Source organism: Zea mays, chromosome 5 (genome assembly GCF_902167145.1).
Source record: "Zea mays cultivar B73 chromosome 5, Zm-B73-REFERENCE-NAM-5.0, whole genome shotgun sequence".
NCBI lineage: Eukaryota > Viridiplantae > Streptophyta > Magnoliopsida > Poales > Poaceae > Zea > Zea mays.
The window spans coordinates 168,879,260-168,902,605 of record NC_050100.1 but is presented as its reverse complement, the minus strand read 5'-3'; the positions used below and the strand labels follow the sequence as shown (position 1 = coordinate 168,902,605).

General features: G+C 45.2%; 1 protein-coding gene across 1 annotated transcript; it reads left to right on the top strand.

Moving 5' to 3' along the window:
* The first annotated feature begins 2,980 nt into the window (after positions 1 to 2,980).
* Positions 2,981 to 8,077, top strand: LOC100274086 (uncharacterized). The gene is made up of 15 exons (NM_001148465.1): positions 2,981 to 3,020; positions 3,552 to 3,617; positions 3,892 to 4,171; positions 4,248 to 4,347; positions 5,151 to 5,417; positions 5,490 to 5,567; positions 5,668 to 5,769; positions 5,856 to 5,905; positions 6,012 to 6,105; positions 6,223 to 6,318; positions 6,411 to 6,545; positions 6,725 to 6,833; positions 6,940 to 7,313; positions 7,490 to 7,558; positions 7,874 to 8,077. Exons 2-15 carry the CDS (start codon positions 3,572 to 3,574, stop codon positions 7,889 to 7,891), a joined length of 1,818 nt encoding a protein of 605 aa, NP_001141937.1. The 5' UTR covers positions 2,981 to 3,020; positions 3,552 to 3,571; the 3' UTR covers positions 7,892 to 8,077.
* The last annotated feature ends 15,269 nt before the right edge of the window (positions 8,078 to 23,346 follow it).

The following is a 23,346-nucleotide window of genomic DNA, read 5'->3' as shown; positions in this document are numbered from 1 at the left end:
AGGGGCGTGCTCAATCGCCTGTGCTGTCACGTCCGGCCGGTCACTGTAATGGACATAATACCCGACCGAACGACACTTCATGATGGCGTCTTCCATGGGCGTGGCACATTGGCCTCGATAACGCGTGGAGCTCTGAGCGGGCATCTAATGCGTGTGGCGCTGCTATGCTATAGTGCACCTCGGTAACGCGCGGGGCGGTTACAAAGACTTGTCACAAGCTAGCCTATGCCTTGCGCTTGGTAAGAGCACGCCTTGGCCGCCTTGCATTTAATGCAGGCTGAGGCCTTGTTTCCATGCGAAGGATTGCACCATGCGCCAGCGGCCACGTGGTGTCACCGGACCCATGCGTGGGTCCAGAGTAGGGCCTGGTGGCATGTTGTGCCCTGTAGCACTGAGAGCCCTTGTTGGCGACCTGGACCCCATACAGGGGGTCCAGTTCCCTACTCGGGGGTATGGTTTGTATATGTGGAGGTCCTAGACCTCTCAGGGGGTCCAGATTGCAAACATGGGGGTCCGGGACCCACCCATGGGGGTCCAGACCCATTGGTGAAGTCCCTGAGCATATCGATTCCCTGGACATGTGGTAGCACCGGACCTGCCCATAAGGCGGGGACAGGCGCCGTTCTAGAATCAGAGTGGTCGGTCGAGGCAGGTAGCTCCTAGAGTGTTGCCTAAGATGCCCTCGGGTGAATCGGAAATGCGTCTCTCGCCCGAGGATGGCCTCGGGCAAGTCGCGACTGCGTCTCCTGCCTAGGGAATGCCTCGGGCAAGTCGTGACTGTGTCTTCCGCCTGTGGTTGGCGTCGGGCGAGTCGCGACTGTGTCTCCCGCCTGAGGTTGGCCTCGGGCGAGTCGTGACTGCGTCTGCTGCCCGGGGTCGGCCTCGAGCGAGTCGTGACTATGTCTCACGCCCGAGGTTGGCCTCGGGCGAGTGCGACTGTGTCTCCTGCTCGATGTTGGCCTCGGGCGAGTCATGACTGTGTCTTCTGCCTATTGGCCTCGAGCGAGTCGTGTCTTCGTCTTCCACTCGAGGTTGGCCTTGGGCGAACCATCACGGTGTCTCCCGAACGAGGTTGGCCTCGGGCGAGTCGTGACTTGGGTCCCTCGCTCGGGGTAGGCCTTGGGCAAGTTGTGACATGGGTCGAGCTGCTCAGTTCCTTAGCACACGATTAGAGATAACCATGTGGGTAATGTGTTTTGATATAGTAGTAAGGGATACCCCAGTTTCAGGGTACTGACACAAAGTATATAAGAAGTGAAAGTAAGTAAATTAAGAAGGGACAAGACACACGATTTATCCCGTGGTTTGGCGAAGCCTCAAATGCTCCCTAATTCACGCTGGAGGTGGCCAACCAACACAAAGTCTTTTTAGTAGAGTAGAATTTGAGGTCTCGAAGAAGATGTTAGATAATGTGTGGTCTTGAAGAATCGCGTGTTAGATAATGTGTGGTATCGAAGACTTAGTTCCAAGGATGCCCCAACGTAATTTGAGGTGGTGCCAAGCCCCTCCCTGGACGGGGCTAGGGGAGGTCCTCAAGTCAGGGGGCCTAGGAGCAGTGGTCCCTCCATTGTAGGCCCAGAGCCAGTCTCTTGAGTCAGGATCCCTGAGCGCATCTTGGTGATAGTCGGGGGTATGGCCATCCCTAGGTGATGACAGATATAGTTCCGAAGGATAAGAAGTAAACCTAGACTAAAGGAAAAATGATGATATAGATAATCAACACCTCAAACAAGACACTATAAGACATATTGAAGACATACAAGAACATGCTTTGTCCAAGACATAAGAAGGAAGGAGCCCAGATGAAGACACATGAAGAAACAAAGAAAGAACATGGTGCTTGGTAGCACCAGATGTGTTTGGTAATGCACCGAATATAGCACCAAATATGAGAGCATTGTGTCAAAGGAGGGATACTGTAACTGGGTATAACGAACATGTAGGTGCACACCAAATCCCACTCACTGTCATTTTCTGTGGGGTGCTGGATAGGGTACTTAGAGAGGAGTGCAACATGTTGGGGAGGTTCATAAGGCACTAAACATGTCTGGTGAAGCATCAAATACCCCACATCGGACAAGATACTTAGAGAGGTTGCATCGTATATTAGAGAGGGCCATAGGAGACGAGCAGTCTCATCTTCTCACTGATGATGGGAGCCATTAGCAATTTTGCACTATCATTTGTGGGCTTCGCTAGTATGCCATCGGTTCACAAATCATAGACACAGAAGGTCCCACCAGTCATAGACACGGGATGATATAATAACAGAAAGTCAAAACTGAGAGTGGAAAAATAGCAACTCCTGATGATGGACGAGAGAAAGACCATTAAAAAATACTTGCTCCACATTGACAAGGGCTCCATACATTATAGAGATTAGTCGTTGAGTAAGTCTATGAACGTTTCATAGTTGGTTTCAAAGAAACTGAATCGAAATAGAGAGTGAAAACTATGAATAAAGAAGACTTGTGAATTGAAGACGAAAGTGTGTGAATGAATATAATTATCCTCTGTTTATAGAATACATTCAGTTTTCTTTAGATTTCTACGTCAGAGTAATAATGGCTCACACCCATCGCGTCGGTCTTTACCAATACCGACCGGGCTCACCCCACTACCATCGACACAGCCGCATCAACCGATCGGCAGGGCAGCCAACCGGCCGGGCCAATCACTCGCAGCTGCAGTGGCTGGCGGTCTGGCACCGATCGCCGGGAGTGACACGGCAGCGATCATACCGACCGCGGGCAACAGCCAGCTCCTCCCGTCCTCGGTCCACGCCACGGTCCTTCATCTCCAAAGTCAAACTGGTCGAAGAAGAAGAGCCGTTTATGGCATCCTTCCGTTACCAGCTGCGGCCATCGTGCGCGCCTCTCACCATTTGGGCCCCCGCGCACTCCGCCCCGCGACGAGCGCGCCACCACCCCCGCCTCTATTTCTTTAGCATCGCCGCCCCCAAGCCATTTCTCTCCAGCATCGCCGCCCCCCCTCTCCGCCTCAAGGCTCTCCTCTCGGAGGTACGTGCGCGCCCCTCAGTTCCGATCTAGCCGTTCTATGGGGAATCACGAGCGTTTCTGTTGGTACATTGGCCTCACTCAAGGCCGCTTGCGTGTTCTTCCTTCTCGTGCTCTGTTCTATGCACACGTTCTAGGTTTTGATCCCATCATTGCTAATCGTCAGGTATCGACAGATTATCTCCTCGATGCGAGGGAGAAAACACACTACTTATCTAGTCTCAACTGCACACAAAGAGAAAGAGCCACCCTAAAAAATCAATGCTTTTGATCCTACCACTTGGCATTGAATCAGATTATATCTGGTGCATTATCACCACACTGAAATATTAAACGCATTATTCTTCAAAATTGATCATCTGTGCCAACATAGCATTTGATCGATGCAACGGCGATGATGTTTTTAAGTTTTTATTCAGACTTATTCAAGTAGTGTAAGTGAATTGTCCACTTTTTCCATCAGCATAACCTCTCCGATTAGCCTGGTAGGTGCATGGAATGGAACTCAATACGACCTCTTCTTTCTTTTATCAGGTCTGATAGGCAACCCAATAATGGCAGAAGTCCTATCAGGATCTCATGAACACCGTCTAAGCTCTGGTGAGTATGCATATAATTAAATGACATGACCATTCTCTTGCTGACTGAGATGGATAATATATTGCAACAGTACTTTCTTTCTTTCTTTGCCCTCATAAAAAAACTTGTGATATTCCTGTAATGTCTGATTTTTTTATTGAAACGTTGCACTTATGGCAACACATTTTTGTTTTCCCCAATAATCATGGACAATTTAGCATAATCCATGCAAGTCAAATTCAGTCCCCGAAATTAAACTTCACAGAATTGACTTATCTAGAAATGATATCTGCAGCCTTAGATGGACACTACGACGAGAAGAGGAAATCCAATGTGGAATACACAGAGGACGAGAAGAAAGCCGTGATCGCGGCTCTGAAAAAGAAGGCTTTGAGCGCCTCACAGAAGTTTAGGCATTCCATGAAGAGGGGGAGGAAGAGCAGCAAGGTGATGTCCATCTCGATTCTGGATGAGCGTGAACCTGAGGAGGTGCAGGCTGTGGATGCCTTCCGCCAGCTTCTTGTACTTGAAGAGCTGCTACCATCGCAGCATGATGACTACCACATGATGCTAAGGTATGTGATATAGTAAAGGATTGTATGATTGCATTTTCATGTGTGGTAGCATTGCTGAAAGTTTGGGATCATGAAGATTTCTCAAGGCAAGAAAGTTTGATATCGAGAAGGCAAAGCAAATGTGGTCTGATATGCTGAAGTGGAGAAAGGAGTTCGGTGCAGATACCATTCTCGAGGTAACTATAATCAGATCGAGTATTTGTAATCATATATTACTTTCTAAAACGTCTTAGATAAAATATATATTTGTTTAACTTTAAATTTTGGAAAATTGGATAAATAAGGAAAATTTTAGTTATATATCTTTATTTAGATCCAATTGATGTGTACGAGATCTATTGGATACTCTATTTTTTTATTTTTGCAACTTTGAATATGACATAATTTAGTCAGCTTATATAAACTATCTGTTTTTTATGCAAGTAATCCCAGTTATATGTATGTGCCAAACATACTGAAACGTGTACATGCCCAACGTGGATGCAACTCTACATACAGAGAACATTACGCGGCCATTTTAGATCTTCAATATATATACGTGACAACCAATTATTTTTATTAGAAGGCCCTCTGAATTATCTAACACGGTATTAAATACACACACACACACACATTATATAAGGCGTTAGTGTGTAACATAATTTAGATTACCAAAGTTCACACAAATTGATTAACATGTTAGCCATTAATATTATCCGTGGATATAACTTATTTCTTAATTGAGTATATATTATGTATCTAACCATTATAAGACAAAAATACCAAAACAAATTAAAATATATAAAATAATTTCATCCATATATAAATAGATTAAAGTATTTTCTCAAGGGTATTCAATTGAATACCATTATTTTTACCAAAAAAGTTTATACATACAGTATACATATACACAAAAAAGAGAAGCAATCTTAGGAATTATTTACAGGCTATTAGTTCATAAACTTTTGTAACCTTTTCCTTTTCTCTAATGCAATCTTAGGAATTCGAATTCGAAGAAGCTGATAAGGTGGCAGAATGCTACCCTCAAGGTTACCATGGGGTTGATAAGGAAGGCAGGCCTGTCTACTTTGAACGGCTTGGACAGATCGATGTGAATAGGCTAATGCAGGTCACTACAATGGATCGCTTTGTCAAGAACCATGTCAAGGAGTTCGAGAAGAACTTTGCTGTTAAGTTCCCAGCTTGCTCAATCGCCGCGAAGCACCATATTGACCAGAGCACAACAATTCTTGACGTGCAAGGAGTGGTAGGTATCTACAAATTTGGTGGCTACTCAATGGTGCGATTTTACAGTGAATAACCAAAGACACATTTTCAGGGGATGAAGCAATTCAGTAAAGCTGCAAGGGAGCTCATTGGCATGCTTCAGAAGATTGATGGTGACAATTATCCAGAGGTAATCCCTTTGATATGTGTTTTGCCTTCAGACATTTTATCTGAATTTTGTAAGCAATATTGTTCTTACCATGCCAGTTTTTCTTCTCTTTTGGTGCTAGACCCTGTGCCGCATGTTCATCATCAATGCAGGCCAGGGATTCCGGCTTCTATGGGGCACCGTCAAGAGCTTTCTTGACCCAAAGACCACTGCAAAGATTCATGTATTTTTTTCCCATCTTTTATCCAGTTTTGCTCTTTAGCTATGATTCCAAAACTCAATTAGAATATCGTCTCCATATTTCTGTAGGTTCTGGGTAACAAGTATCAGAGCAAGCTTCTCGAGGTGATTGATGCTAGGTAAGAAAATAGGTTACCCAATTGGTAGTTATTAGCTTTACTGAACTCGTCAGCTAACTTCTATGGCACATTTGTCCACTGAAATATACACGTTTCTATTATTCAGTGAGTTGCCAGAAATTTTTGGTGGAACCTGCCGATGTGAAGGTGGTTGCATGAAGGCTGACAAAGGCCCTTGGAAGGACCCCGAAATCATGAAGGTGAGGACTAGTCCAATATGGTCCTTTGACCTGAACCTTGCCGCCTTGAATACAAATCACCAAATCTTTAAGGGGAAGGCACTAACTCAGTATTCCTAATGCCCCTTTGATGTGAAGATGGTTCAAAGTGGTGATGGGAGGTGTGGATCACTCGGTACGGCCTCTTTCGAGGCTCCGGAGAAAATGATTTGTGAAGACGACACGTATCCTAAGGTATGGAAAAACAAAGAAAACAACTTTCGTGTTTGCATAGTGGCCGGTTGTACTCATTCCTATCATTTTCTTAATGTTTTTTTTAAATCAAGAAACAAGCTTTGTTTGATGGGGAAACACAATTAGCTGGAGACGAGCATTCTCAGTCACAGAAAATTTCCCGTGGCCGGATTGAACATCCTCACGTGTCACCTCTTCACGAGGAACTTATCCCCACTTCAATTCATGTAAGGCATTCTTGTTACGATTGTTGATCACTCAGATAATGAATGAAGGCATCAATAGTGCAAATATTATAGTTAGAATCCAAACTTACGCGGTTTGCTAGCTGAAAACTCAAGCTTAATCTCAATAATGCTAACACTTGCGACATATTCGATCTTTATTTCTGGGAAACTTTTTTCAGACCCCTGGATCACCCTATTCTTGTGATGTCCCGATGGTTGAAGAGGCCATAGACGCCATCTGCAAGAGCCACGGAACACCACCAGATGAGAAGATTGCCATCACCAAAGGTTAGCACCGCCACTACAAGTTCATGAATGAGCAAACTTCTGACGAATTAGTGATACTCCCAGTTTCCTTTCACTGGTAGACTGACTAAACACTATCCTTTATCAGCTATTATAAATGTATCGAATGGATCCAAGCCCCCACTCTTTGCTGGCATCATAGCACTTGTGATGAGCATCGCAACGATGGTCCGTCTGACCCGCAGCATGATGCCTGGGAAGGTTCTCGGTGCTGCCATAGGTGGAGCTACCCTCTCAGAAGGTAAATCAAAAGTACAAGAGCGCCAGCGGTCCAAGCTATCAGAAGAGGCTGTGGAGGAAGCTGAAGACGCCGTCTCTGCAAAGCGCCTCTCGGAGCTTGAGGAGAAGGTCATTGCACTCCTGACAAAACCCGCATCAATGCCTGCTGATAAGGAGGAGGTTCTGCAGGCTGCTGTCTCCCGCGTTAGTGCACTGGAAGAGGAGCTTGCAGCTACAAAGAAGGTATCGCCTGCACCTTGCTGGGAAATCATGTTTTTAGTAATTCGAATCATTATGTTGGTTTCGTATATTTTCTGTATCCAAAACAATAACCTGAAACACTACGAAGTATATGATCCTAGCACATTTCTGAACGAATTAATCTGTTTTTAACCTTGCTTTGACTTGGGTCTTTGCAGACCTTGCAGGAGACTCTTGAGCGTCAGTTGGAGATCGTTGCATACATTGAGAAGAAGAAGAAAAGCAAGGTAATGAAATGGAGGAAAAACATATGACAGAACATTATGTGCCTTACACCTGTGCTCAGTTCTTCTGGAAAACAAAAACAACTTTTTTCACTCAAACATAATGGTTTAATTAATACTGTTATCCTAGTTCCACTTTTTTTTCCCTTCTGGAAGCGATGTCATCCTAGTTCCACGTTCTTCTTTTCTGGAATTGATATGCAAATCAATCTGGATTGACTTGATCTACGTGCTCTGAAACTACGTTTCCTGCGCTACTGCGAGTTTTCACTATTCTCATCTCACCAAATTAACACTGCCTTTGAACTGTTCCTGCAGCGTTTCTTTCGTTGGTAGAAGCAAACAGCAGTGAATTGTTCACGCCCACGAGAAAAAAGGTTTTGCGTGTGATGGAAGCGAGCTGGTGCTTGCGTATGCCAGCAAGCTGCGATTCTGAGTGTAACACATAAGGATGTTCTTTCATTCTTCTTTTTTGTTCCCTTGTTGCATCAAATTGTGCCTTAACCACGTCGATGTGCTGCCAAATTGTCAATCCCTGATACGGTCAATCATGGATGGACCGACTGCAATATAAATATATTATACCACAAAATAGCGCGACCTTTGCTACGAACGTGTTCTGTATGTCTCTCTTTTTTAAATTCCTACTTTCTACATCTTAGATTCAATTCCATCAGACTTTTCAAGGTTCGACAAGTACGAATTGCAAAGCTATATATGGGCTGAGACGATGCAGCGGCTCATCACATCTTATCGCCCCCCTCTCTATGCTCCTCCTCCCCCTCCTGCCGGTGTACAGTTGCTCCCTGTGGCTAGGGCCAGAAAAAGAAACTCAAGGCTCATGAGCCGGTTCAGACTCACTCAGGCTTGGCTCGAAGAAGCTCATAAGCTTGAACTAAGACTACTTTTATGGCTCGCTCAAATAACGAGCTAAGTTTGAGCGAGCCTGAGCCTGTCCGCAGCCTGCCATATCATATAGTTCTATGGTGTGACACTATTACATTACTATGTTATTGACTTATATTTTTTTAAAATTTTATGGATCTAATGCTAGATACAGTTTAAATATGTTCCTAACTTTTTGATACATATTTTTTATTTATATATAATGAAAATATACAATTTATATTCTAAATTGGATTTAGTGTGGCAGCTCATGAGCCTGAACGAGCTCGAGCCTAATCTCCGAGCTCGCAATATGATCGAGCCAGGCTCGGCTCGTTTAACGATGCCCTCTCTCCCTCTCCCTCGGGATGGTGAGAGAAGTTTTTCCCTCTATGGAGAGGGGAGCTCTAATCTCCCCCTCTCCACTAATCAACGAAAATAATTATGAAATTAATCATTTTTAAATGTAATAACCTGATAATAATATATATTATGGTACTACAAACTGATGTATAAAAGTCAAATAATTCAGTTAAAGGGTAAAGGAAAGCTGAATAGGGGGAATGGTTGGAGAATAAATGAAATAGAGAGAAGAATAGTTTAGGAGCAGATATTTAAATATGAATAGAAAGTACGAATAGAGGGATTTGAGAGGGGAATGGTTAGAGATAGCCTAAAATCATTTTCAACAGCTTCTAAATGGTGTGCACCGCTATTTGGCGTGGGAAGTGAAAAAAGCCAGATAGGGGTGGTGGCTCTATCCTAAATCTATACCGCTAGGCTCTGGTATTAGGACACCGAAAAAATTGGGAATATAATGTACGAATAGGTGGATTTGGGAGGGGAATGATTGGAGATAGCTTAAAAGCATCTCCAACAGCTTCTAAATGGTGTGCACCGCTATTTGGCGCGGGAAATGAAAAAAAGCCAGATAGGGGTGGTCAGGTGGTGGCTTGGCACCAAATCTATACTGCGAGGCTCTGGTTTTAGGACACCGAAAAAATTGGGAGCATAGATCAATAGTTGTTGTACTGTGTTTTTCCATCTTTACCCCTAAACTATTGTTTTGGGGTATCAATTGAGAGTTGTCGGAGATGCTCTAATATGGCCTGGAGTATAGAAATACGGTGCTTCACAGTTGAGTTGCATGCAACGACTGTAGGACGAATACAATTAAACCTTGTTCGGTTATTTCAATTACATGTAGATTAGATTGTATTGAAATGGATTAGATTGTATTTTGACTTGCCATAAATTTAAACCGACTCAATATCATCCAATCTACATGGATTAACGTTGAAACAAACAAGCCCTTAGGTAAAACCGGAACGTTTTGCATCGACTCTCTCGGGTAGTATATGTAAAGTTCATATGACCTGGGAGTTGAGCTGGTATCGTAATACTGGCTGTCCCATGTCGCTCCTCTAACATCTCCTGAAGTTACACCGAGCAGCCGAATGAAGACGAAAGCTGATGATCTAACATCCTCGTAGTCGAAACATTTGACTTCAGAGCCTAGCTAGTCTCTCAACAAGATCACCAACCCTAAAAACCACATTTCAAGGTGATTCTCTCTTAATAAAAAACACCCCTAAAATAGATATACTTTCAGTAACGGTTTCTATAACAGAATCATCCTTCAAAAGTGATTTCTAGGGGCATTATATTTCACAAGCTATACAATTGTCTACATCAAAATGTAAAATGTAGTCGTTTGTATTCGTAATAGTTACGTACGCGTATATGTATCACTACTATATTTTGAATACTTTTGTTATAGTAGTGCGTTCACAGTTGAGAAAGCAACAAATAATGGAGGACCAGTTCACATAGTAAGGTGGCTCTGGTGGGAGACCGTTTTGTCCACCCACAAATAATTCCAGACAACACACATGTACGTACGTACCAATTGCCATGGACAAGAGCGCAGGCAGATCACAGATCGATGAGAGAGAGATTCGAGAGGGTCCAACTGACGCTACAAATCTCGGGTCAAAACAGGGCCTTCTAGTGTGTGTGTGTGAGAGAGAGAAAGAAAGGAGAGGTAGAGCTCATGCATAGGAGCTGGCAGATGCGCACTCTCTGGGCCATGCCATGCATGATGCATGGTCCATGCATGCAATGCACGACACAACGAGAGCTATGGATTCCTTCCTACAGTAGTTGCGAGAGACAAAAGACAGGACAGTGAGAGAAGATGGGCAAACAGTGATGAAGGGGGCTCGCGAATCATAAGGCCATCATGCATATATCCCCAATCTCGCGCGCGCCCGGCCCCTAGCTTGTTGAAAGCTGCCCGCGGCCGCAACTAATCCCCCGGCCACGTGATTCTATCATTATTACAGCCTTGCATGCATGCTGAGTACTACTACTAGCCGGTTGATTGACTGTGTTCCTCTCTCTTTAGCTAGCTTCTACCGCTGAATGCTCGACGCAACAAGAACAGACAAGTTGCAGATTTTGTGCTTAGGTAACTTTTAGGCTCATTATTGGAGTACAAACTACTGCTCTACTTAAGCTATATACAATACATACATAATAAACTTCCCTTGGTCGTCATTGCCTGCGCTTAAGTACAGTTCCTATGCAACTGCTCATGCATGCATGCAGGCGCAGAAGCACTGTTCCTTCCTCCCTGTAGCCTGCGTGAGCTCTGGCTCTCTCCAACCAGGCCACCAACAGGCAACAGCATGTACGCCGGCCCTAGCTAGCTAGTGGCGGAGCACTCTCCAAAAGTTTGTGGGGGCCACCACTGCATGCTCTGGGCCCACACATGATCTGTGACGGCAGTGGCAAGGCCGGGCCGAGGGACTGAGAAGGGCATGGGCATGTATGAGAGGCCCGTTTCTTCCCCGGCCAGCCAGTCTCCATCGCAAACTCACAGAAGGACGTCTCTCATGAGACAAACAAGCTTAGGTTAGGTTACGTTACGTTACGTCCCTTCCATGCAAGCTGTTATTATATGTCCTATGTTTCGTCGTACGTACTGCCTCTGCCTGTCCGTCCGTCACACGCACATTCCGTTTGCAGCGCTGAGAGAGAGAGACGATGGCCAGGTCAGTCGTATTATTCTCAACCATAGGATACAGATCTGTTGGTCATGCATGAGCCTTCTTGACCATCGAAAGTGCCTCTGCCTCTGCATAAAAAAGACCCTTGCAACGCCACAACAACCCGAGAGGCTTCCAGCGAAGTCCAAGCGCCGGTTTTCTCAGCCACAAAGAAAGCACGTTGAGAGGTGGTGCCGAAGCAACAAAAAAAAAGTGCCTTCGTCTCCAAAAGCTGCGACGGCCGCCCCACCGTGCGTGGCCTCCGTCTTCGGTTCACCACGTCGTTATTTTTTTAACCACCCAATTGTGTAATTCCGATCGATGGTTACAAATTAACTCTTCACGCTTAGGATTCGACTTCTGATATCCGATACTTGGTACGTCCAAACTCCATAGTCCAAAGTCTTCTACGCGCTACCAAGGGTTGGCACCGATCTGGGCGCCAAACACGGGAACGAACCGTCTGACGGGGCTCTCTGTGGAGGGAGGCGCGGACAGTCCGCGGCATATGACCGAATGGTCCGTGATCTGGCGTAGGAGCGGCTCCTCCTCTGCACACTTTCGGACGGTCCGCACCTGTGGCCGGATGGTCCGCGATAGCGCAGAGGTTCTTCTTCTCCGCGAAGAACCCTAGAACTCGTCCCGGGAGAGATCCCGTCGAGGGGGAGAGTTCCAAGGGGTTGCTCCGGGTCGGCAGGCCGCCCGGTGCTCCTCTAATTGGCGTAGAGCCGAGTACAGATTGTTGTGGAAGACTAAACTAGATCTAATACTAAGACTAAAGTACTCATACTCCTAGGAATTGAAAGAACGAAAAGTTAAAACTGATAAATAGATTTAATTTGATCGATTGTGGAGGGTTCAATCGACCGTAGCCCTTCATCTATATAAAGGGGAGGTCTGGACCCGTTACAAACCAATCTCCCGAGTTAATTCCGCAAATTTAGCTAACAACCGTAGCAAGAAACTCGAAACCCTAACTGGCTCTGTGCGTGCGCGGACTGTGCGGCATCAGGGCCGGACTGTCCGCCTGCCTATTTTGGTGCTCAACGTATGCCCCCTGCCTTTTGGTGGAAGTTGACGAACCAAAAGCATATGTACTAAGCCTGATGCGAGTCACCGACTTTTCAACCAATAGGGTGATTATCAATAGAGCTCTAATGCATATAGTCCGTTTCAGATTGCATCTTTCTCGGCCTTGACCATGGATCAACAGGTATAGAATGAAGGTGCCCCCTAGCCTGAATAGATAAAGGGACTATGCATGTACCATGGGTTCATCGTCGTACCATTCCACATTTGGACATGACAATATATCAACGATGAGTAGGTGAGTGGAGAGCATCCTGGTATCACAGGATGAATAGGCGAGGCTTGTTGCGTCGCCCTTCGAGCTATTTTATTCGGTCGTTTTGTTCGGGGTTTCTTTGCTGTCCGATTGCGTAGAACGACCTTCTTGCTAGCATACTTGGAGAGCAATTGATCAAAAGTAGGACCGGCTTTGACTGGCCGACCATGTGTGTTACATGTGTTTTGCTCTTGCATCCCCTTTTTTGCTTTGTGTGGAGACTAGTGCCTCTGTCCATGGGTGGACTGTCCGGCTTGGTTGACCGGACCATCTGCATGAGCATCAGACCGTCCGCGCGTAGGTGCCGGACAGTCCGTGATGCTCAAGGTAGGGACCTTTGCTCGACTGTTCGATTGAGCCTGCCCCCTGACGCCTCTAGACTTGTTAGTCTTTTTTGTCTGAAGCTTTCCAAGCAATTCCTCCTTGTGATATATTCGACGTGCGAAGATCACCAATGATGATGTTTTTTCTTTGCCTTTATTGGCCACTTCTAGCCGAACCAAGACCATTTTGTTTGGTAGCTCTATTGTATTGATAGGAAATGGTTGTGTGTCCACTTGCATCTCCTGAAAACTCAACCGACCCTCATTTATGGCCGATTGTCTCTGTCTTCGGAAAACATTACAATCATTGGTGGCATGGGAAAAAGAATTATGCCATTTGCAGTAAGCTCGTCTTTTCAATTCATCAGGAGGAGGAATAGTATGCGTTAATTCAATGTTGCCATTTCTTAACAGTTCGTCAAATATTTTGTCGCATTTGGCAACATTAAAAGTAAATTTAACTTCTTCTTGCCGATTCTTTTGAATCGACTGTAAAGAAGAACATGAAGAAGGTTTAGCCTTTGTTGGCCAAACAAGTTCGGCGGTATATACATCTGTGGATTCATCGTTCGAATTATCGCACCCTACTAGATGCATCTTATGGCTAGCCGATTTTGGTGCTTCTTTACTTCGGCTTTCACAGGTCAAAGCCCGCTGGTGCAAGTGTACTAACGAAATGAATTGGGTACCATCTAATTTCTCTTTTAAGTAAGGTCGCAACGCATTGAAGGCTAGCCCTGTTAGTTGTTTTTCCGCGACATGGATCTGAAAGCATCAGTTTGTAGTGTCCTGGAACCTCCGGATATAGTCATTAACTGACTCTTCAGGCCTCTATCGGATTGAAGCTAAATCAGCTAATTCTAACTCATGTTCTCCTAAGAAGAAGTGTTCATGAAATTTCCTCTCTAATTCTTCCCAAGAGTTAATAGAGTTAGGTGATAGAGCTGCGTACCATGCGAATGCGTTATCGGTAAAGGACAACGAGAATAAACGAACACGGTAGGCTTCCCCATCAACCAATTCTCCCAAGTGTGCTATGAATTGGCTTATATGTTTGTGCGTGCGTTTCCCACCTTCACCGGAAAATTTAGAGAAGTCTGGTATCCTAGTCCCCTGTGGATACGACACGGTGTCAAATCTGTGGCTATAAGGCTTCCGATACGATTGCCCTGTACCTAACACACTAACACCGAGTTTGTCCCTTAACATCCTGGCTACCTCGTCTCTGATCCTCTCCGCCATGTCTGGCGACCATCCATTAAGTTTGTGGGTGGAAATCTCAGGTTGCTTGACATCACTCTGTCGGCTTTCCTCCCAGGGATGTCTGAAGTGTGTGTTAGGTGTCCTATTAATGTCACCAGCTCTTGCCCTATACCTCTCAGGCTCTCTAGTGGCCGAACATTATTAAGCCCTGTGTCCATGAGGTGGTATGGCATGGTTATAATGTGTTGCTGGTGGGGTACCATAATGTTGCTGTGATGAGTGTGGGGACTGTGTGTATTATGTAGCCCTCGGTTCTGCATACGCATACTCGGACAATCCGGCGTAAGGGGTCGGACGGTCCGCGACCGTGCCGAATGGTCTAAAGGTATATCCGGACTGTCCAGCTGTATATGGTGCTGCTTGGGTAGTCTCGTACCCGGACCGTCCGTCGTAAAGGGCTGGACGGTCCGCGATCGGGCCGAATGGTCCAGGGCTATACCCGAATGGTTCGGTCATATATGGCGCGACTTGGGCGGTCTGCGTATGGACTCGTGTAGAGTCGGACGGTCCGGCGTAAAACGCCGGTCGGTTCATGTCATATACGGACGGTCCGGTGTAAGGTATCGGACGGTCCGCGACATCTTCGGACGGTCCGGTATAAGGTACCGGACGGTCCGCGACATATCTAGACGGTCCGACATAAGGGACCGGACGGTCCGTGACATATCCGGACGGTCCGTGACATATCCGGACGGTCCGACGTAATGTACCGGACGGTTCGCGACATGGCCGAATTGTCTGGGGTTGTACCCGGATGATCCGACCATGCATGGTGCGACCAGAGTGATCTGTGTGTGGGCCTATGTTGGGTCGGATGGTCCGGCAAAATACGTCGGGCGGTCCGGCGAAATACATCGGGCGGTTCGCGATGTCGTCGGACTGTCTTAGATGATGCTCGAATGGTCCAGCCGCGCCCAGAACCTATCGCGTGCCTAGTGGCAACGACTGTGATGGTGACACGAATGCATTCATCGGCATACCATATGATGGCTGGGCCAAGGGTGACCCATTTGTAGCCGATGTGCTTGGTGCAGGTGACTCTGTATTAGACTCACGCGAAGGAAAACTAGGAGCGATTGATTTCTCATATGAACGTATATGCATTTTAATAGATTCATCTACATATTGCTTTAATTGATCTCCTCATTGATCCATGAAAATCGTAAGAGATAGATTTTGAGCACTTACAACAGGACCCTGAAGCGGAGGTAGGAGAGACCATATCGATCTCCCCTTGACGGATGATCTTCTGATGGCAATCCACCATGAAGTGTGACAAGTACATTTCCATCGCCTCTTTGTGTCGTTCGGAGAGTTTATGCAGCAGTTCCGCCTCCTCCTTGCCGCGTTGTTCGTTCCATTGCCGCATCACCTTCTTCTTATCGTGCATCACGAGGTCCTCAAAGGGTCTTTGGTCATTAGCCGGGAGTGCCTCCATGGCCGGCTTGATGATGTTGGTGGTGGAGATCTTGTTGTGGTTCATAGAACCGGCCATCTATGGGCCGATTTTTAGCAGATCTAGACACCTAGTCCCTAGAGGAGTCGCCAAAAAGTGTGTTGGCACCAATCCATGCGCCAAACACGGGAACGGACCGCCCGACGGGGCTCTCTGCGGAGGCATGGACGGTCCGCGGCATAGGGCCGGACGGTCTGTGACCTGGCGCAGGAGCGACTCCTCCTCTGCACACTTCCGGACGGTCCGCGCCTGGGGACGGCCTGCGATAGCACAGAGGGTCTTCTTCTCCGTGAAGAACCCTAGAACTCGTCCCAGGAGAGATCCCGTCGAGGAGGAGAGTTCCAAGGGGGTTGCTCTAGGTCGGCAGGCCGCCCGGTGCTCCTCTAATTGGCGTAGAGCCGAGTAGATATTGTTGTGGAAGACTAAACTAGATCTAATCGTAAGGCTAAATTACGCCTACTCCTAGGAATTGGAAGAACGAAAAGGTAAAACCGATAAATAGATTTGATTTGATCGATTGTAGGGGGTTCAATCGGCCGTAATCCTTCATCTATATAAAGAGGGAGGTTTGGACCCGTTACAAACCAAACTCTTGAGTTAATGTCGCAAATTTGCTAATAACCGTAGCAAGAAACTCGGAACATTAACTGGCTCTCTGTGCGCGCGGACCGTTCGCGCTACTGTCACGGACTGTCCGGACCGCGGACCGTCCGGCCTTAGGACCGAACTGTCCGCCCTGCCTATTTTGGTGCTCAACACCAAGCCAACGTGCTAGGCATACTATTCGCCCATGTGAGCTACGCACATCACATGTGATTATAATTTTACTATCCTTCTTTATTTAGATCTCCTCGCTTCCTTTTTTACACTACCGAAATTTGACTCTTTGCCGAGTATCAAATGATTTACCGAGTGTTAGCTCTTTGCTGAGTGCCAAGCAAAAAACCCTTAGTAAAAAAACACTCGGCAAATAAACACTCGGCAAATAGTTTATTTGCCGAGTGTTTTTTTGACACTCGGCAAAGAGTCTTCACCGAGTGTTTTATTTTTGACACTCGGCAAAGAATTTCTTTGTCGAGTGTTTTATTTTGGACACTAGGCAAAGACAATTTAAAAATCACATTTTAAAGCAGTAAATTAATTCAAATGAAAAAAGATTTCAACTTCAAATTTGAATAACTCATCAAAATGTACAATTTATATTTTGATCATTTCTTCATATGACAAAATAAAAGTAAATTTGTTCATAAAACCTATATCTATCTCGTAGTTTATGAAACTACAAGAGGGATGTACAAGATTTTTGAATAATGTTAGAACCATCATATGAGATGAACAAATGACCAAACAACCAAAATAAACTTTGTAGATCTTGAGAAGTTATAGAATTTTGTAGGTCTTGAAAAGTTATGAAACTTTGTAGTTGACAATGTTTTGGTTTAAAATCATCTTGTCATGCAAAACTATGTTTGAATTTTAAAATTTGAAATTTTTAAACTACTTCGGATGGAAAAACCATCAAAATAAAAGTTGTAGGTATTGAAATGTAATGAAACTTTGTAATTGACAAAAAATTTATTTGAAATCATATTATCATTGAAAAATTTGTGTGAAGTTTTCAAATTTGAAATTCAAAGTTTGTAAACGGCCTCAGTTGTAAAAACTATCAAAACATAACTTGTAGATCTTGAAAAGTTATGCAACTTTATAGTTGGTCACATTTTCAAATGAATATATTTAGTGCCTCAAATAATCAAATTACTCTCGATTTGTTATAGTACATGAGGAATGAAAACATAATATAGACACAATTGATGTAGTACTGTAGTGGTAGAGGAGGGTATGGGAGAGAGAGGTTGTGAGTTTGAATCTTACCATTCACAAAAAACATGTAAATTTGATTCTAAATACTTTTCTCTTTGATGTCTTTTGTAGGTATTAGTGTCATCATGCAATGTAAATTTGATTCTAAATACTTTTCTCTTTGATGTCTTTTGTAGGTATTAGTGTCATCATGTAAGACAACCTTCCATGGAATGGCCCCTTTTGTCTATGTTCGTCTAGAGTGTTTAGGATTCGTGAGGGCATAAGTTAGCTCAACTTTCCCTTGGTTAGATTAGATAGGGACTAAAATTTAGCATAAATGTTTATAATGCTTGAAGTATTTGTGTCATTTCTTAGATTTTTCCCCAAAATACACTCATGGTCGTTGGGGAAAGTGTTTCCTCATTCCCATAAAAACACTTCTTTGAGCGTTTAGGTCAATCCAATGTAGCAAGTCTGACCGCTTCAGAAATTAGTTCTCTCCATAATTTCCCACTTAGGAATGGAACTCTTGTATTTATTTGCTCCTAATCCATGATGGTATTACTTTTGTCTCGCATTCTCTTGATTTCGTCTCACTTGTGCCTCACCCTCTTCTGGAGTCTTATACCTCACAAAATCTTTCTAGTGGTCCCTTAACCTTTTTGTAATTGGCAATGAAAGTCAAAGTATGATCCTTCTTGACATATTCATTATAAAACTTCTCCTTATAGCTCTAGAATTGTGTGGACATTTTATTTATAGCCTAGGTCTTAATTGCTTCTTATGTCCCTTGTTATAGTCTGAGATGTCCACTAAGGTCATTCCAAGGAATCATAAGTTCATATAGGATATGTAACTTTTGATGATTATGGTGGGTTGTTGGAGTTAATCCTAACTTCCGACGATGCCACCATGCATTGAAAGTTAGTGGTCCGACCATATTAACTTATGGTGGCTCTCTTAGGTCGGTGGAAGTTAGTAACTTCCAACAACAGTTGTTAGAAGTTATAACTTTCATCCCATTTCTTCTGGAACCTATCTTCTGTCGAAAGTTAGAGTATGGTTAGCATTCAACTTCCAACGATTATGGTTAACTTCAGACATATTTAGCTATTGTCCAATATCTCCACATACCACAAGCATACTAGAACCTTCTAGAGTCATATTCACTCGAGTCAACTTGGTGGTAAATATTTATGCTCCAATTCACTCTGGTCCATGGGCTCCATCTCCTCTTCTAGCTGTAGAACGTATTCCCATCCATAGTCGTCGTCTCCCTCTTGTTGTAGCTCATTGATCGATATGAGCTTACATATCAGTGATCAAGTTGTTGGCCTCATCAATCTACAACTTGAGGTCATGACTGAGACTCTCAAACACTTGTGGTGCCTTCTGGTCGAGCCTCGTCCATGGCCACAACAGGTGTGGCTCACTCCTTGACCTTGACTCTACTTTGTTGAGGTCGCTTCCTGGTTCTAAGCAAACATGAGTTGCTGCTCAAACTTGTGACACTATTAAAATCATCAAATAAAAATAATACAGTTAGTTTATTAAATGGTAATTATGGTAATGATTTTTCTTTTAAGTGTTTGTTATTTATTTGCATTTGGAATGATTTTTGAATGCTCATGATTGATTTTGGATATTTATATTAATAACATTTCTTCTTAAATGAAAATTTATATAAATAATATAATAATTATTAGTCCAAAAAATATATTTTATATAAATAATTTTGGTATAATTATTATGAATTTTAGGGTTATTTAAAAATATGTTTTTGAAATTAGAAAAGAAAAAGAAAAAAGAAAGAAAAACCCTAAACTAAACACTAACCCTAAAGCCCACTAGAGGCCCATGTAAGACCGCCGCCACCTCTCCTGGTTCTCCCAGCCGCCACTCTTCCTTCCCCCCCTTCTCTCTCTCCTCCCTTCCCCCTTTCTCTCCCATGCGCGCAGCCACACGCCTGCCGATAGCGCCCAGGAACTTCTAGGTCGCCCGACCACCCCGCGCTCAAGCCCCGCGACCCCGACGCCCCACCCGCGCGCCCAGGCCGCGCAGCCGACGCGCCCAAGCCCTGACTCCGGCTCAACCGCGACGCTCACGCCGTGCCAGGAGCAACCCCGCGCCTAGGCAATCGATCGGCCGAGGACCCCACACCCGCGCCAACCAAAGCCCGCGACCGTTCTTCTTCTTGCGTTAAGGAGGTTCACGCCGGTCGTTTCTCCCTCTTCCCATTCTCCATTTCCTCCTCACCGTTAATGATGGTAACGCTCCATTGATGGCTGTAGTGATGGCCGCCGTTTCTCCTCTCTCCCTTCTCCGGCGCCCTCTCCCCTTCCCTCCCATTCTCTATAAATTGGACAGCCACTCCCTTCCTCTCTTCCTCCCCGAGCTCCCTCTCTCTCTCACGCGCTCCTCACTCTCATGCTCGCCGCCGACCACGCCACTGGAGCTCCGTCCGCGCAACACCTCGATCGCGCCCGTTCCTTGCCCGCCGAGCCCTACCTGCTCGTCGACCTCCATCCCTGCGCATGAGTAAGAACCCAAGGTTGAAGACAACCCCAAAATATTAATTTATTTTCTAAAGCATGTTTTGAATTAATTTATGAATTTGTGAATTATCGTTGTAATATTGAGATGATGTGATTTGGCGATTCATGTGTATGTGAATCATTGAGTATATGTGTATTAGACATGTTATTTGTGCGCAATGGTTTTGACGAAATTCGGTAAAAATACTAAATAAGTTATGTCATGATTAATTAACTTTGTGATTTGGTACTAGAAACGTTTGCGATTAACTTCTCATTTTAGCGCATAAAACAATAGTATGTTAGTAATTGTTTAATTGTAGTTTTAGTGATATAAGAAATTGAATTAGGCACTAAGCCACGTATTTCCGGTCAAATGAAAATATAGATGTTACTAGTCATGATAAATGTATTCATAAGTATAGCACTTAATTACTTAGAATTAGTGAAAGGGAAATGTGTCCGTAGGCCATTTCTATAAGTATTTTGGTGATTAGATGCCCAACACATTAAATGAGTTCTTATGTGCAAAATGTGTGAAGAGTGCAAATCAAAGCATAAGGTATGTTTCTAGACTTAGTATATTATTGTATACTAATGTGTTTGTCTAAGTGCTAGAAACAGTGACAAAAGAAGAAGAAAAGAAAAGGAAAATAGTTGGCCGTGTGCAGCCAACACCAACTCTGGCCAGGCACACCGGACTGTCCGGTGGTGCACCGGACACTCGGGTCAGGTGCTGTTGCTGGCCCAGAGTAAGTGACATACTCTGAGGCATCACCAGTGAGTCCGGACCCCCATGGGAAGGTGCCGGACCCCTGTATATACGGTTCGGGTCTCCAAGTTTGGTCCAGGACCTCCACGTGAGCGAACCGGACCCCTAGAATGGGATCCGGACCCCCCTGTATGGGGTCCGGGCCACCCACAGTGGGGTCCCAGGGTTCCAGGACAGAACATACCTGGGCCTTAATCAGGACCTAGGCGGGGGTCCGGTGCCGACACGTGTCCAGACCTGATCTGGTGGGATCCGGATCTTATCACATAAACTCTTGCTCCCTGCCCAGGCGGAGACCCGATGCTGCCACGTGGCCTACTACGCAGCTGACAGGCGGCGAGGCTGGCCAACGGTGAACCGGTTGCTCTCGGGAAAAAACAGAGGCAAACAACTAGAATTCACCGGTGAGCCAACAGTCGCCAGTGCCAACGGTCGGCTGCGCAATCCGCGGGCGACACGTGGCCTGCAGCAACAGTCCGATGCGCCAGATATGGAAGGAGATCGTGCACCAGACAGCTACAGTGACTGTCCGGTGGTGCACCGGACTGTCCGGTGCACCACCCGACAGAAGGCAAGTTTGGCCTTCCAAGTTGGCCTCCAATGGCTCTTAGCTGCCTTGGGGCTATAAAAGAGACCCCTAGGCGCATGGAGGAGAATACGAAGCTTACAAGAAACATCCTAAGACTTCTAGACTCTGCTTTCACGCAATCGGATCATCGTTCTTAAGATTTGAGCACTATTCGAGTTGTAAATTCCTCGTGTTGTGTTTGTGTGCTCACCTTCTCACTTGTGTGCGTGGTTGTACTGTGGTCTTGTGTGCGTCGCTCTCCCCAACCTTACTCTGTGCTTTCTTTGTGATCTCAATTGTAAGGGCGAGAGACTCCAAATTGTGGAGATTCCTCGCAAACGGGAAAAATACTCTAAAGGAAAAGACCGTGGTATTCAAGTTGATCATTGGATCACTTGAAAGGGGTTGAGTGTAACCCTCGTTCATTGGGACGCCACAACGTGGAAGTAGGCAAGTGTTACTTGGCCGAACCACGGGATAAAAATCGCGTGTCTCGTGTGTTGCTTATTGTGATTGCTTTGTTTGCACGAGCGTGTTCCTTAGCCACTTGATTTCACTAACACCTTGATAATCAAGTTTGTGGCTATTTAGTGTTTAATTTTACAGGATCACATATTCCCCCATCTAGGTGCTCTCAATTGGTATCGGAGCCATACTCTTCATCTAAGGGACTAACCGCCCGAAGAGATGGATCCTAAGGGTAAGGGGATGGTGGTCAACAATAAAGAGAAGGAGTCCCTCTTCAACGAGCCAAGAGACGACAAGCCCACTGACTCAGGCTCGAGTCACAAGAAAAGGGACGGGAAGAAGAAGAGACGTGTCAAGAAGATCATCTACTACGACAGTGATGCATCATCTTCTTCACCAAGGGATGACAACGACGACAACGACTCTTCGTCAAAGAAAAAGATGGTTAATCAAAATTATTCTTTTGATTACTCTCGCATTCCCTATAATTTAAATGCGCATCTACTTTCAATTCCCCTTGGAAAACCTCCACACTTTGATGGAGAGGACTATTCGTTTTGGAGTCATAAAATGCGTAGTCATTTATTCTCTCTCCATCCTAGCATATGGGAAATTGTAGAAAATGGGATGCATTTTGATAGCACTGATAACCCTGTGATTATCAATGAACAAATCCATAAAAATGCCCAAGCCACTACTGTTTTGCTATCATCTCTGTGCAGGGATGAATATAACAAGGTTAGCGGCTTGGACAACGCCAAGCAAATCTGGGACACCCTCAAGATCTCACATGAGGGAAATGATGCCACCATGATCACCAAGATGGAACTGGTGGAGGGCGAGCTGGGAAGATTCGCGATGATCATGGGAGTGGAGCCAACTCAAACGTACAACAGGCTCAAGACCCTGGTCAACAAAATCCGAAGCTACGGAAGCACAAGATGGACGGATCATGATGTCGTCCGACTCATGCTAAGGTCATTTACTGTAATTGACCCCCATCTTGTCAACCTTATTCATGAAAATCCCAGGTACACCAAGATGACGCCCGAGGAGATTCTCGGAAAATTTGTGAGCGCATGATGGTGAAGGAGGCTCGATACGTGGACGATGCACTAAACGGTCCACTACCCATCTACCAGCCACAACCCGTTGCTCTCAAAGCAACCAGCAGCAGGGAGGCGCTACCAAGCAAGGTGGCACAAGTGGAGGCTACCGGGCTCAATGAAGATGAGATGTTGCTTATCATCAAGCGCTTCAAGACCACACTCAAAGGACACAAAGAGTACCCCAACAAGAATAAAACAAGGGGAAAGCGCTC

What these genes read in the sequence shown, in the direction of transcription:
- LOC100274086 (NM_001148465.1), top strand. Translation starts at nt 3,572, where the DNA reads ATGGCAGAAGTCCTATCAGGATCTCATGAACACCGTCTAAGCTCTG. An exon ending in AGACCACTGCAAAGATTCAT is followed by an intron (nt 5,770 to 5,855) that starts GTATTTTTTTCC and finishes ATATTTCTGTAG; the next exon opens with GTTCTGGGTAACAAGTATCA. An exon ending in GAAGATTGCCATCACCAAAG is followed by an intron (nt 6,834 to 6,939) that starts GTTAGCACCGCC and finishes ATCCTTTATCAG; the next exon opens with CTATTATAAATGTATCGAAT.